This window comes from Siniperca chuatsi, linkage group LG7 (assembly GCF_020085105.1).
Source record: "Siniperca chuatsi isolate FFG_IHB_CAS linkage group LG7, ASM2008510v1, whole genome shotgun sequence".
Classification (NCBI taxonomy): domain Eukaryota; kingdom Metazoa; phylum Chordata; class Actinopteri; order Centrarchiformes; family Sinipercidae; genus Siniperca; species Siniperca chuatsi.
The window spans coordinates 28599229-28614869 of record NC_058048.1 but is presented as its reverse complement, the minus strand read 5'-3'; the positions used below and the strand labels follow the sequence as shown (position 1 = coordinate 28614869).

The 15641-nt window shown below is 41.1% G+C and overlaps 1 protein-coding gene across 3 annotated transcripts in view; it reads right to left on the bottom strand.

Annotated features, from left to right (window-relative positions):
* Nucleotides 1-1204: 1204 nt before the first annotated feature.
* pak4 (p21 protein (Cdc42/Rac)-activated kinase 4) overlaps nucleotides 1205-15641 on the bottom strand; it is a 34512-nt gene continuing 20075 nt past the window's right edge. For all 3 annotated transcript variants that reach the window (XM_044202398.1, XM_044202396.1, XM_044202397.1), the window contains 9 exons: nucleotides 14864-15078; nucleotides 14407-14614; nucleotides 13756-13989; nucleotides 12461-12916; nucleotides 11474-11607; nucleotides 10673-10799; nucleotides 7969-8094; nucleotides 7733-7867; nucleotides 1205-6678 (listed from right to left, as the gene is read on the bottom strand). In XM_044202398.1, the coding sequence (XP_044058333.1) occupies nucleotides 6523-6678; nucleotides 7733-7867; nucleotides 7969-8094; nucleotides 10673-10799; nucleotides 11474-11607; nucleotides 12461-12916; nucleotides 13756-13989; nucleotides 14407-14614; nucleotides 14864-15078 (1791 nt within the window). In that variant the 3' untranslated portion in view covers nucleotides 1205-6522. The remainder of the gene's footprint in view (nucleotides 6679-7732; nucleotides 7868-7968; nucleotides 8095-10672; nucleotides 10800-11473; nucleotides 11608-12460; nucleotides 12917-13755; nucleotides 13990-14406; nucleotides 14615-14863; nucleotides 15079-15641) is intronic.

Sequence of the window (15641 nt, the reverse complement as noted above, 5' to 3'; positions counted from 1 at the left end):
CTCATTATGACAACATCTGACAGCGTGGAGCCAAATTTATCAAAACAAACATTGGTGCATCATTTTCTCGTCTTTTAATGACCCCTAAAGGAAATAATGCACCTAAATCACTTCAACAGTTAAGCAGCAGCTGATCGTATTTTGTATTTCTGTGAGTAACTGAGGAAAAGGCCAAACACCAGGTTTAGATATTCTAGCAGATATCACAGTCGACTCTGATCTGAACAATATATCACAGTTACACTCATTCACATCACAAAGTCGGATCATTGCATGCAAAACAAATCATTCATTATTCTGCTAAGTCATGCACATTTTTTTAAACCCATATATTCATGTTGCTAAACGCCTACTTGCTTATAAATTGTGATGATAAATCCCACACAAAGGAGGTTTTTTGAACACAGTATCTAGGACAGGATGCTGATGTTCCTTAAGTCCTTTGCAGAATAAGAGGTGGTTTGTGAAAATGCTACAAGAACTGAAATGTAATTATTTTACGTACAATGAAGCATCACTCATGTACCGATCGGTTTGGATCATTGGTTTGGTGCTGGAAAAAGGAAAACTGTCTTTATTAGTAAAGTATTTAGTTTAATTCGTCAGCACGTTGTTTCGGATCTGATTCGTGATCTGAAACGTCAACAGGTTTTACGGTTAATCCTTCACAATCAAAGAGCAACAGCTTCTTTGCATTTTGCACAGACATTCAGATGATCAGATACACATTTCTCTACAGTCTCTTACGGTTTATGTTCATATGCAACTATTGCACTGCATGACGAATTTACACCTTGGACAAACAATGTTTGCCAGAACATTTAGTCGAGCCAAGTCTGACAAAAGAGCAGAGACTGAGATGTCCCAAAAAGGCCACCATACAGAGAATAAACCCTTTTGAGTTACAACATGACCTTTCTTCTGGCAGCACTTTTCTTAAGCCATCCAACAACTGTTTTTTGGTGTGTAATGAGCATTAGAGCTGCGTGGTAGCATGGCGACTTCTTGTGTCACTTTTGGTCATGTTTGCTTTTCACCAAGTAAATACATTTTTTCTGATTCAAGAGTCTCTTTTCTGCATTCACCTATTGAGACTGTGTGAACACGTGTTCTTACTTCTTAAGGTTTGAGTGAAGAACAAAAACTGGTTTGGACTGGTTTGTTGAACACTTCAAACACACAAACAGAAAACAGACACCAAGGATAACTTTTACAAAATCTGTATTTGCAAAAAAAAGTAAAATTTGCAAAGTGAAGTCTATGTTTTTACAATACCAGTGAAGTTTACAAAAACAAGATGGTGCAGGAACTGCTGTTGGAATCCAATGTTTGACAAAACATGTCAATACTGCAACAGATCAATAAATCAGCTTTTACACGAGAGGCGAGTCAGTGAGAAGCAGTCCATTAAAGAAAGAATTCATTTGGGGTTTTTTTGTCACATATTTTATGGAGTAGGCTGTTTGGTCAGTAGTGGTCATGGATTCTGGTGCCACCAGAAATGAGCCTTAGTCACCACGCGTTCACTGTGGAAGTCCTGCAGGAGTTTTTCCAAGAAGCAAGACTACTCACTAAACAGGACGATCCCCATAGACGCTGAGCAAGGCACTGAACCCTGAAGAGCAGCACTGGAGCTGCTCATTTGCTGCGAGTGAAGAAACAGAAAACTTTTGGAAGCTCTGTGGTGTTAAGCAAGGAGATACTGAAAAACAAGAATCCCAGCAGTCCTGCTTCTTGAAAAAAAATCGCTTTGGACTGAACCTCGTCTCCTTGCAAATTGCAATCGAGGTGAGAAGAGCGCCGACGTTACCACATTTCAAATAAAAACTACCCTGAAAAATGCCCAATCTGAAGCAGTCTCAGCAATTTCAAAAGTGTCAGGAATGTTAATGAGAGCTGTCACTTTTAACGCATCGGCCAAAAAGATGCAAACACCAAGAAACACAACTTGGCATAAAAACGACATTTCAGATATGTGAGATGAGAAGAGTAAAGCGTCATGGAGGTCTCCCTTCGCCTTCTCTAACAGTCGTAGTGTCAAGTCTGAGTCATAATCCGTCAAGTAGTGATTGTAAATGTTAAGGCATGAACTCATGAACATGCACACATATGCATACAAACACACACGTAGACACAGCAGTAGAATCTGGTTCATAGAAATGTAGTTACAGTCTACCTAATAAGCAACATCAGTCCACCAACAGATTTGGGATTTTCACATTGAGAATCAAAGGAAAACTGATCAAATGTGGGATGAGGCAAAACAGGAACAGCAAAGTCTGTAATACCACAGAGAGAGAGTTTGTTTACACCTGGACCAACAGCAGGTAGGACAAGAGACAGGAAGGACTTACATATAACGTAGTATAAGGGCCACTGTGCGAGAAAAAGACATAATATTTTCAGAAAACAGGACCTAATATTACGAGATTTTAATACTCCCTTGTAGTAAAAGGCTAAGAGCAGTCTGTGTCTTTTGTGTGTCAAACAGGTACATTTGATAATCTGAAATTTCAAAAGTACATACTATCACAGGTTTTAGCATACTGAAATGGAAATGAAAACAGTTAGGTTACATGATGTTTGAGTCAATAACTGGACTTGTTTTGAAGCAGCGGCTGGAGCACAGCAGGGACAGGAAGCAAAAGATAGTAACTGCAGGAAATGCTAAAACGTGTGTGTAGTCCAATTAACCTAATCTAAGCATGACATTTTGCTCTTGAAGCAACCTACTATATTCTGTTATGACCTTTTCCTCAAAATATATAATATAAAATAAGTTTTTTTCTTTCTTATAGTTTTTTTTTTTCGCTCCTAATAGTCACCCAAATACTCTGTCAAATCTATAAATCCCATATTAGCCATCATTTTCACCAGCCGCCTAGGGCCTCTTAAAAAGTACAGCAGGAAACACACCAGATACAATTTACCAGCATTTAGCAGGAGGCAGGTTCTCACCTCCATTATAAAGTCTATTTGTTGTCAATCCGCAACAACTGTTTATAATCATTTAAAACACAGTAAGTGATGAATCAACATGTGCAGTCTTAAACAGGATTTAAAAGATTCAAGTGGGATAAATATTCAAATTTGAGATTATGACAAAACAGAAAACAGGAATATTCAAAGTGTCTTATCTTAAAATGTCACAGCCTAAACTGAATTACCTCAACTCCACCTGATTGTAATTCTTCATCTCATTCAGCTCAGCCATCGTGTATCGGATTAGAAGCAAAAGGCTACAAACATCACAACCCATTTCATAATCTGTGAGTCAGAATCGGCTTGTCACACGTTTGACCACAAATCTGATCCAGAAACTGAAACAGCGGAAAATTTACTGTCTGATGCCAAGGAAACAAAGTACAAAACGCCAACCAGAAATTTCTTCTGAGTGAATGTTTTCGAAGAAAAAAAGTGGCAGGGACAAAGTTTACGATTAACCTACGTTCAGCGTGCAGCGGCTCAAAACACCTACAGCTGCAGTATAGTCTGTATGGCAGACATACATATATACACACACACACACACACACACAGTATATGTACGTAGATAAGTACATGACAATGTTCTGTGCACAAGAACAGCGACTGCTACGCCATCCAAAAAATATCCAACCCCTCTCTTTATTTAGATGACTTTTTTTGTGGAGACAGAAAGCGAGTATTTCTGACGGAGAGACAGCATCGAAAAGTGCGAGTAAATGTTTGTATGCGTTATTTTCAAGGAGCACCAGATCAGTGGGAAGTATTCTGGGTGCAGATTCGTCGTAAAAAAGGCCACTCGACTGACGTCTGGTCTGAGGAGAGGAGGCTCTCTGCAGCAGCTAAACTGGAAGACATAGAAGGAATGGAAACAGCAGCCTTGGCACAGAGAGGGGAATGTGTCTGCAGGCTGTGTTTATGTGCATCTGTGTTGCATTACTTTGAGAGGGATGAATTATAGCAAAGCAACGGCCTTATGATTAATTTCATCTTCTGTATAAATCATTGTTCATTGCTACGAGGTACAGTGTGAAACTGCAGATGTCTGCTGATAATGAAGAACATCAGGGCAGAAGTGGGTGTATAATAACAAGACCTGGGAACAAACTAATTCACTCTCCATGGTTTCATTTAGCCTGCTGAGGCGGTCTTTGAGTCATGTTTGGTGCAGGGGACAATCAGTTGAGTATTTGAAAGTGAATTTAGAGTGATTTGCAGTGACTGATTCTGAATGTCCTGATGTGGAAAAAAAAACCTCCCAACAAGTTACAACAGGTTTTAACTCCACCATGACAGCCGATGTCTGTCAACAGAACCTCCGAAACAGGTTGGACGGGTTTTATTCACTTTGTTGGTGATCATTTCGGAGTTTTTGCTATTAGTCATGAAATTAACTGAGGACCTTTTGTCATATCTTAAGAGTATGTTTGTCTGATCAGCATCTGATGGAGGACTGCGCTCTCTCAGTGCCATCCAGAACAACTCGACACAGGTCTGGTAATTATTTTAGTTCATGTTATAATAATGTACACACATGCGGTGTGTGTACATTATTAGCAGCTGTTACTCACTAATGCTCAGGGGGGGATTTTCATGAAAGTGTTTCCTGCCCTTTAAGTACTTCTGTTATCGTTCTGTCATCTGCCTAATGGTCCACTTTCACAGAACACAAATGCAAACGCTACAATAACAGATCTCGTATCTTCACACACACATTAGGAGCATGAGCAACACCATTCATGAGCGATAGAAATCTAATCTTTTCTTGCTGATCTGTAACACTCCTTTCTGTGTGTCGTGCTGGGTAGTGTAAGAGTTTCCCTTTATCATTTATAAATAATGAACTCGCCGGATGATAAAACCCCACTGTTTGCTCCTTTCCACCTCTCACACTATGAGGTGGATTCAGGAGCCAGATGCATTAACTAGGCAATCAAACATTAATCGATTCAATCGGACAACCAGTGTAGTATGAGAACAGGATGAGCACTCCTCCGCATCAGCAGCAGGCCATTTACTGAAAACAGCAGCCACTGTGTATTTGTTGAAGGAGAGTGATGACGTTATAAGGAAGCTGACATGCACCACAGAGTAAAAACAACTCGCTGACTGCCTAAAAAGCAGCGCACTCTCATTTTCTACCTCAGAACCATTAGTGAAGTGAGTTGCCTCTATCAGCTGAAATTGTTAATTAAGGTAAAAAAAAAAGAGGGTTTGGAAAAGCCTACTCTCCTAAAAGCAAAGTTATAAAAAATGCTAAAACAGGTGTATGATTTTTATCTATTTTGTCAGGATTTTATACTCATTCAGTTTCATGGGGGTGCGTTCTTGTCCTCTTTTTCTCTCTGCTTTTCATGTTTCTGTAAAACCTTTGTTGCTCGTCCGAGTGAGATCTCGACCACTGAGGTTTATAGTCAAAAAGTCCTATCTGGTCTGGTCTAAAAAAAAAAAAACACACAAAAGAAATCAAAATAAAATGTCTATTGTCTATTATCTGCATGCTGCAAACAACCGGGAGTGCAGCTTCTATCTCTCGTCGACAGTGCTTCAAAAATCATCACATCTCTCTCTAAAATAAACCAGGAAACAAATCATAACAATAAAACAATCACAAAATAGAGATAGTAAAACATCAAAATTGATATATCTCTCTATGTTCATTGTACTTACACAGGAAAATAAAGAGGAAATAAGAGAAAAATTCATCTGTTAAAAAAACACAACTCCAGTGTTTACCTTTTGACTTAGTGTATGTTTGCTTGTTTACAACAGGAAGCTAGTATTTATATGGCTACAAAATAAAGTCCATCTGACTCATTTCTGAGTCAAAAGATTTCCTCCCTCAGTAGTAAGTTCTGGGTGTGACGAGGATAGTGTCCGAGTCTGGGATCCGTCCGTGAGAGAAGTCTTTGTAGTGAGAAAATTCCAGACCGTCAAATAGTGAGATTAAAATGTCGCTCCCTCTGTCTCTAAAATCAGCCAGTGGGCTCACGGCTCCTTCAAAGCATCCGATTGATGTGCAAAACCCCACCTTCACACTTAAAATCCAGGTAAGGTCCAAATGGAAAAAATAAAAAACAGCCACAGTCGTCAATCTTTCCAGGTCAGGCCATTAAAACTAAATGTTTACATGAAATTGGCTAAAATCACTCAACAGGCAAGTTGTGGCTTCTCTGCTCTTCTTGCTCAAAGTGAGAGCTCACACACATGTATGAGCCATGATTCACTGTCATTAACAGTGTTGGCAACATATGTTTACACACATACACGCACTCTCACACACACCGCCTTATTGCCTCTTATTAAGGGAAGTCAGTCCCCACAGTTCAGTGATTCACATACGAAAAATAGAATACTCCTGCACACCCAGTTTACACTTTGCAGCTCACAGCACTTTCTGAGTTTTGCGCGAAGAACAGACCTCTCATCTGTAACTTCTGACCTCTGCAGGCCGCTGCTCTGTGTGCACGAGTATTCTGTTCCATCTGAACCTGCACACGCTGCCCTCCACAGTCTGGAGGTCTTAGTGTCACATGTCTCATCTCATCCTGTTCTGCCTCATCAGAGGGACGATGCAGGACGGCGGACCCGCCTTCGTCAGGAAGGGGTGTTTGAGAAGCTCGCTGGCCGAGGCCCTCTGTGCCGGGTCTCGCACCAACATCCTGTCCAGGAAGCCCTTGAGCAGAGGGGAGACCTGGGAGAGAAATGAGAGGGAGAAAACATCCAGAGTCAGTCAGGCGTAAATGATACTATCCGGCAGGTTTGTTGAGGGATAATCAGTACAGTTTTTATTGCTCTTTGGCACAAAATGTTGAAATTCCAGCGTTGTGAATCAATGTACACAATCAACCACTTGGTTGTACTTAAGCAACCGGGTGGTTGTGGACTTGCTGGTTCTGAAATCAGTTAACAGTTTTACACGAGCTTCAAAAGTGAGATAGTTGTAAAACCCCAGTTTGTGTATTTCTTTTATCAGTAATCAGCTAACTTAGTTAATACCACTGACAAGTCATTATGCCAGAAACTGATATTTTGTAAAATGTCTTTCAAAATTGACTTTGCAAGGTGCTTGGTTTTTTTTTTCCTATTGCAAGACTCTACCAAACTGCATTTCAAAACATATAAACTCACACAATCCGCCCAAACGCCCTTCACTGTCAGTTGCTTAATGGTTGAAGGGCAAACTTACACAAGTTACTGGTGGGACAAATTACGAAAGTGTTATTATTCCTCTGTTACTCCTATCTATGCCACATATTTCTGCTTGACCACTGCTTTATTTAGCTATCTTATTGCCATCATTAGTCAAGTCGCTGGCAGTAGTACTGGGATCTGTGCCAGGGCTGCGATAACCACTGTTACTCAAGAAGCCTATAAAGAAGTCAATAAAAAGTCATAGATTACTCAACACTCCTTTAATGTAGTGTGTCACTTCTCAACCTCAAGGCACCTAAATAACTGCTGCAATAAAAAAAAAAAAGGCAAGTAATAATCAAGCCCTTTCCTCACAGCCGGTGTGGAGTCCAGCTGCAAGTTGTCTTTTCTCTTCCTCTTGTAGAAGCAAAAGGATTGATGTTATAATACCAAACAATTAATGATCTTTTATGCATCTGATTTTGTTGTTTTAGCTAAGGGAAACCACAAAATGGTGGTATAGTGACGTCCCTGACATCTGCTAATGGTGCTTCACGCAAGATGATCGGTCAAGCTTGTGTCAGCCTTTCCAGCTTTTGTCTCTGTCGTTGTACCTTGTGCAGGTTCTTCAGTTTTGGAGGCAGGTTGTCTCGAATCATTTTCATTGCTTTGAGGGGTGGCTCGTTGAAGTACGGCGGCTCCCCATCCACCATCTCTATGACCATGATACCCAGAGACCAGATATCCACCTGGACACAGCGAGAAGAGACAGTCAACAGGTAGAAGAGATGTGCTTGTTTAGATGTTCAAATAATAAATAACAGTAAAATCCTAAGGGTGTGAATATTACCTCTGGTCCATAAGGCAGTCTGGATATGAGCTCTGGTGCCATCCAGTACGGTGTTCCAACCAGAGACTTCCTTCTTTGCACTTCCTTAGACACCTGGGCACAGAAACCAAAGTCTGACAGCTTCACCTGGAGACAGAATGAGCCAGACAAAGATAACATAGTCACCATCACAGTCAAAGAGTTTTTAAACATCACATTGTGAGGTTGAAGAAATACATGCATCCACTTTATGTATAGATTTTAATGCATGCCAAAGCAGTCAGAAACTGTTCCTGATGCTGTTACAGGGCTAAAAAACAATGTTTGGAGGAATGTCTGGCACTGCAGTACAGGTGGTTTAACAGTAGTTTATTCATAGTGCATATTATTATAAACTTTTTCAGCACTGTAAAGTTGATTTTCAATTAAGATGAGTTTCAGCTACATAAAAATATATACTCAATTTGGATGTCTGCACAGCTTCCTTCTTAAGCTTCAATAGTCAAGTAGTCCGTGAAATCTGTCCCACAGTAATCGCTACCATCTGCCCCTCTTTCTGAGAACGTTTGTGCATGGCTGAGTATTTAGACAGAGAACCAGCCTTTGATGTTGCCCACAAGGCCGACTGTTAGCCTCAGATAGCCCAGAAAGCGAAACAAAACAAACTTGTTATGAGAACCAGTGCATAAATGTTTTAACACTCACATACACACACGGTAACATGATGGCAGCCACTGACGGACTGAGCTTCATAGACTATATCGACATTTTTTTTACCTACAAAGCTTTAATATAAATCTAACCCAGACATTAATACTAGAGTTAACCAAAACAGAGATCCAATGTCACTCACTCTCGTATATCTCACCCAGCACACAGTGCATTCAGATATACCAAACATACCCATCCTACTGACAAGAAACACTTCAGGCTTGGTTGAGTTTGCTTCCCCTGAAGGCCAAATCGCAAGCAACAACTCAAACCCAACCCACGCCGCAGGTAAATCTTGTGTGAAAGTGTGACCACTCAGAGGTCTGCCTGAAATTAAACTAATACTACTGATAAAATTAAAAAAGAATTTCCACAACTTGAAATTAGAAATGACATCTTTCCATGTTTATAAATAAATGCACGTCCAAAACTTATAAGAACACAAAAGGACACTGAGATCGCTTTATCATAGAGCAGAGTGACACTGAGTGTCCTCTGAGAAACTCATTAGCAGGAGTTTGAGCAACATGAAGAAGTCCCTGCAGGTGCTTTTTCTGCCTCACAGATTCACAACGATGTAGAAGTAGCACTTCAGTGTAGAGGCCTTCCTGGCCATGCATACCGCTGGAGGGCGAGGCGCTGGGTGAAACCACAGCTCATGAAGATATTAAACCACAAACACTGCTCAGCTGTCATCAAGGAGGCTGTGGTTTACACCTTAGCTCATCTTAGCATCTCATACACTATATGTATGTCGTTGTAAGATGTAAGCAAGGCCTGCTTATTAAAAGCTATTAAATTAAGTTAATTAAGCCAAATGTCACCAGAAATAATTTACAATATGAATAATGTGAATTAAGAAGTGGAGGAGAAACTCAGCCTGCCAGGAATTAAAAAGTAGAGAAATTGGGTAACAACAGTTGCTACCTAACAACTATAACAATAACAATAACAGATGTTAAGGCCAGGCTTTGATTAAAATTACAACTGTGATCTGAATCTGCACGCTGGGCTGAAAATGATTCATTTTGACCCCTTAAATTCACCCAATCGTTTATGACATGACCAATGTGGACAAACTCACAAGCTACACCAGAGCACTGACAGCATTTAGCTGCTTGAACGAAATGCACGTAATGGTGTGGCTGAAACCTCAGCTCAGCAGAACCACACATCTATACATTCTGCACAGGGAACAAATAAACAGCAACATCTGACACATAGAGTCATCCGGACCACTACTGACACTCTACAGTACAAACTTCAGTGTTAGGGACGCAGACTATGCATGTGTATGTTGACTGTGACACACCAGAAGCTGAGTTCCTTTTGCCTTGGTCTTGTTGGGCAACCATGTTGGTTTCAATTTCTGTAGAATGCAGAAACTTGCTTGTCAACAGACAGGAGACAGGAAGTGATTTGGCATCAGCCTCAGTTCCGCAGTAGTGGTTAACAGAGCGGCATTTCGTTCCTTTTTCCAACCAATGTTTCCTTTTATTATTAAAATTGGGTGATGTTCTTCTCAGTAGCTACAGTACTGTGCTGACTTTGTGCATCCTTTGAGATAAACTCACTGATTGCTGCATTCAATTAATAATAATAATAATAAAAATAATGTTATTAGTGACATCTGAGCTTGTCCTGCTAGGGCTAGTCAATATATCTGCTTATAAAGCCACAGTGTTGTTGTTTGACATTTAAAAGCAGATGTGCGCTGCTACTAATTTGAAAAGCAAATTACATTATTCACTTTATTACTGTGCAGCCACATACTGAACACCTGTCTCTTCTTTTTTGTAACTCACAAAGAAATTTTGTGCATACCTCTGACATTTTAAAAGGGAAGCTTTTTTTCAGAATCACTACAATAATAGTTTGGTTTTACAGCTTTGATGCCAGTCTTTTATAAACTGCTCTGCCTGCCTAAAAACAACTATGATACAGCTGTTTTATCTGGTGTTATGTTGAAAAAAAGCAGTGTGAAGAGATCCTCGCACAGGAATGTGGTACATACCCGGCCATCATGAGTGAGGAGGATGGAGTCACTCTTGATGTCTCTGTGGATCACACCCTGTGTGTGGAGGACAGACAACGCCTTCAGGACAGACAGACACACTGTGGCAATCTGCTCCTCGTTCATCCTGGAGAGGGAAGGAGACACCAGAAAGATATGTCAGTTTAGACTGTTGTTTTTGCAGTTGTATTAGTACTGTTTTGTTTGTTTTTTGGTTCACTCTACAATCAGGTGATAACTTCTGAAGCCATATTGATGATGTTTAGCACCCACAAACACAGATCTGTCTATGTTTTATAGTTAACAGAGATATATATATACTGTGTGTAACTTTATATTATGTGTCTTGTTTGTCTAGTTTGTTTAGTGCTGTTCTATCACTGTGTGGATGTTTTAATCGTGACCTGCCAAGGGATTGCAGATGAAAATTAGCTTTAAGCTAACTCTGGTACAATACATCAAATGGTAACATTTATGTTAAATATTGTACATGGTTCCTTAAATATCTGGAAAACTAAATCAATAAATAACTTGCTGTTGTGAAAAAATGTAAAACGACGCAGGCCATGATGGTATATCTCTCTGTGCAGAACACATTAGGTAACACTGCCCCCTTATGGAAGAAAAGAATTGGTGAGGGATTAATGAGGGAAATTTAAAGCAGGATACAGTGTAATTATGACGAAATTGAAAGGCTTAAAATGGCATGAAAATATATTGATTACATGGAATACAAGGTCATATACCCAACCACAATGTTTAAAAGTTGCGAGGTGCTACACAACAGTTTCTTTCTCTCACCTAGTGTGTGTCACGATGTCAGTGAGAGCTCCTCCCTCCAGGAACTCCATGACGACCCACAGCTCGTCTCCCACCAGGTAGCTGTTGTACATCTCCACCACGTTCTCATGGTGATAGTCCCGCATGATTACCACCTGCAGTCACCATGGAAAGAGATACGCACAAACAGGGTATAATTACATTACTCATTAGACAAAAAAAAAGTGACAAGGTGGTCTTGCAGCTAGAGAGATAAGAGGTCGATGCTGCATCAATCAACAACCATTAATGCCACCGGACACACTGTAGCCCTGCCTGATTACTCATCAAATGTCAAAAACGTTAAGTGACAATTTGCAACTAATGAGAGTGTGAAATGAAGCTGTGTACTCTACCACCTACATAAAAGTCCAACCTCTCATTTCTACTGACGGCAGTTCTGACTTGGTCTATGAGATGTGTCTGAGGGAGTCATTATATTCAATGATTTTATGTCCAAAAGCTGCATGAGCTGAGTGTGAGAAAGACTTTCATACCTTGCTTTGCTGCTCTGCTGTCTTTATATGTGATATCTCTATTTGTGAAATTTCCTTGTGTCAGGAAAGAGTGGAATATACTTTTTAGACTTGTGAATGTTACAATTTAATATATATATATATATATATATATATATATATAATATACACAAAAGAAAGACGGTCATTGTTCTCTTCTGGTTTAAAGACACTAGTCAGAAAAATACAGATAGGTCATCATGTATCACAGTATACACTCAGTAACTTGTCACAAGGCATACATGAAGCAAAACAGGCCAAGAAAGAGAAAATACAATCTAACAACATTACTTATCACAGAGGTAAAATGCACACATAAGTGCAGTAAAGCATCCATTCTGAAGCCCTCGAAGCATCAGGTGATGCATTTTATTATCACATTCAGTGTTTGGACATTGAGTTGCTTTGAATCACAGTGCCTACCAAACAGCATTCACTAGATAATGAACCATACCTCGTTGAAGAGGAGTTCTCTGCGCTGTTGCTTCCTCAGGTCCATCTTCTTCACGGCGACCAGTTTCCCGGTGGTCTTCACTGTGGCAATACACACGATCCCCGTGGACCCCTCCCCTATCTTAATGTAGTGGTCCAGGTAGGTCCGCGGATCGCCAGGATCCACCACCATCTGTAGCGCCGCTCTGAACTGCTCATGGGAAACCCTCTGAGGCTCTCTCTGCGGTGAGCGGCCCTGGGGTGGAGCACCTGAAGCTGGGGGCCCAGAGGGCACAGGGGGCCGCGGGGCTGGAACGTTGGGGTGAGGGGTGTGTGGGTGCTGGGTGGCCTCAGGGGTCAGGCTGGGGTGGGAAGTATGATGAGGGTGCGGGTGGCTTACAGGGGGCTTGGAGCTGGAGGAGCCTCGGGCGGAGCCGCTGGAGGGGCCATTTTGAGGTGATTCATGGAGTCGAACCGGCTGGAAGAAACAGAGAAGAGAACGTCATCACAAACACAACATACGCCGAGTATAAAAAAATCTATAGAGGAAGCTGTCCTTTTGGGGTGGAGCTGCAACATGTATTAATAACTTACATCATCGAAAATATTAATACCACATTTACATTGCAGGTGGGGCGATATGGTTTTAATCCTCTATCACAGAATATGTCATTTTACTCCACGTTATCAACATACAGTAATTTTTTCAGGAAAATCAATTGTAAAATTGTTGTTTTTGCCTTATCTAGCTAATTAAAAACCTGACAAAGGTAGTTCATCACAAGGATACAAAAATCATAGAAAAATCCAATAATGCCATAAAGACGTCCTGCTCACTGATTTGCAAATGGTAAATTGCAATGGCCTAATACACAGAGAAACTAAAGAGACAGTTAATGCAGCATAAATGGTATGGGAAAATCTTTGATATGGTATATCAAAAATACAAACAACACAAAAATCAAACAATCCAAGCCTGGACATTTAAGTGTATTTAAATCTGAATAGTCAATTTTCTTTTCATTACATAATTCTGTAAAGCAATTTAGCACAAAGTTGTTCCGTTTTTTTAAAAGCCCTGAACTTGAACTCCATAAAGTGAGAACCAGGACAGAAGCGGCTAAATCTGACCTGGAGAACAAAGAGCAAGGTGATAAGAGCTATCATCCATCAGCCAGTGGCTCAATTTGCACCTGTCTGCCTTTTTCTCTCAGTCAATAGCTTCCCTCAGGGCTGCTGTCTCTCCTTGTGCCTGTCCTGGCTGGAAACAGCCGCCTGTCTTTCTGGCCGTCTTTCTGTTCATGCTGCCGTCCCTACCTGTCCTGTGGGGCTGCGTCCGCCCTCATTGTCTGTCCTCGGGTAGGTGTTAAACGGCCGTGTGGTCTGTTGGGCAGTCTTCATCACCCCCTCTGTTACTGGCAGGTTTGGGGTGCGGATGTTGGGCCCAGAGAGAGGCCTCTTGTCCCTGGGAGACTGAGGGCTGCCATCCCGCACCATGTAGCTGGACTTTGGCCTGTGGTCACTGGGTTGATCCCTGTGAGCCACCTGGTCCTGAAGAGGATGCAAGGAAAAATGGACAGAGGAAAGGTGGATAAAAATGAAGTTAACAAGAGGACAACAGCTACAGGGTGGATTTCATGCTGCAATGTCAAAATTAAACAAAGATACCTTTAGTAGTTTTGTACTATTAACTAAATGTACAAGCCCCCACACACTCTTTTTTAAGACTTCAAAGCATTAGCTGCCCTATTGTTTAGTGTAAGGATATATGAATGTGAGAAAAGCAATTCACAGGTTTGCGTGGTAAATACAAACAAGGCTAAGACTTATTATATTGGTCTAGAAGATAATGACTGCAGGAAAGAGAGACATGTGAGTCCTATGAACAGCAATGTCCAAATAATGAATCTTATTATTAATAAATATGAAGATGGGGGGCTGGGTCCAGGGTTCATATTCAGTCCCTACCTGGTCCCGGTCCCGAGGCTCTCTGTCTCTGTGAGGTGGAGGAGGAGGGCCAGAGTCTGGTCTGTCCCTGTGGGCCCTGCTGGGCTCTTGGCCCCGGGGCTGCTGCTGGGGCCGACCCTGGACTCCCTCCTCCCACTGAGGAGGACGGACCGCACGCTGACCCTGGCGGGGGTCACCACCACTCTGGTGGTCTGGTCTTGGTCGGTCTCTGAGAAGCAGAGCGATGCAAAGTTCAGTACAGATACTTGTGGTACAACAGCTCATTGGCTTGTATTGATAAAATCTCTGCTTTGTTCTTGTGTCCATCATCAAATCATAATGTCACAACATCTGTGCAACATCCTGCTGCTGAAGAAACAAGCAGAGAGTAAATACACAATTATCAAATGCTTCAAATCTTATTTTGGTTCAAAATCTGCACTATTACTCCAACTGGAGCTGCAGTTTGACTCCGTACCTGTCTTGTCTATCTGAGTGTGAGTAGTGTCTGTGGTGAGGATCTCCGTTCTCCTGCCCTCCTCCTCCTCCTGAAGAGCTAGAGTCCTTGCGAGGCTGGATGGGAGGGCTGCCTCGTCGCAGGGAGTTGGAGCGAGTCACAGACATTGTGTCGAACTCGTCCAACAGCCATGTCAGAGAACCGTCCACTCCAAGCTTGTTGCCACGTACAATTGTCTGGAGATTTTGAAAAAAAATCAAAGTCTACTATATTGGATGAAGGACGACCCCTAACATACAAAGCTTGTAATTAACAATTAGCTTAAAATTGTCACAACTTTAGGATTCTGTATGAATTTACAAATGGATTGTAAAATTGTGAATGTGCTTGTGAATTGTTGGGTACATAAAATTGAATATTATTTTGTCTTTAGTCAAAGTATCTATTTAATGTCAATTTAGTTGCACCCAATGACAGAATCACAGGATTTCTACAAAACCTCCCAGCTAAGACTTTCAATTAGTGCCACCAAGTTCATTAGTGCCAAGGTGACAAAGACTCAACTTGACTGTTTTACCTAAATTTGGCTTTTGAAGACCAAGGCACTGCAGTAACCATGCTGTGGTAAAAATGAAAAAAGTCTTGGCTACCTAGACATCAGTATCGTAAGTTATAATTTAGTCAAAATGTAGCTTGATCTAGTGGCCAAAATTCACAAACTAATAAACAGAATCCATGACATTTAACACAAGTTTTGAATATGCATCATTTTCCTTAGCTAACAACTTGTTTGTTGTTT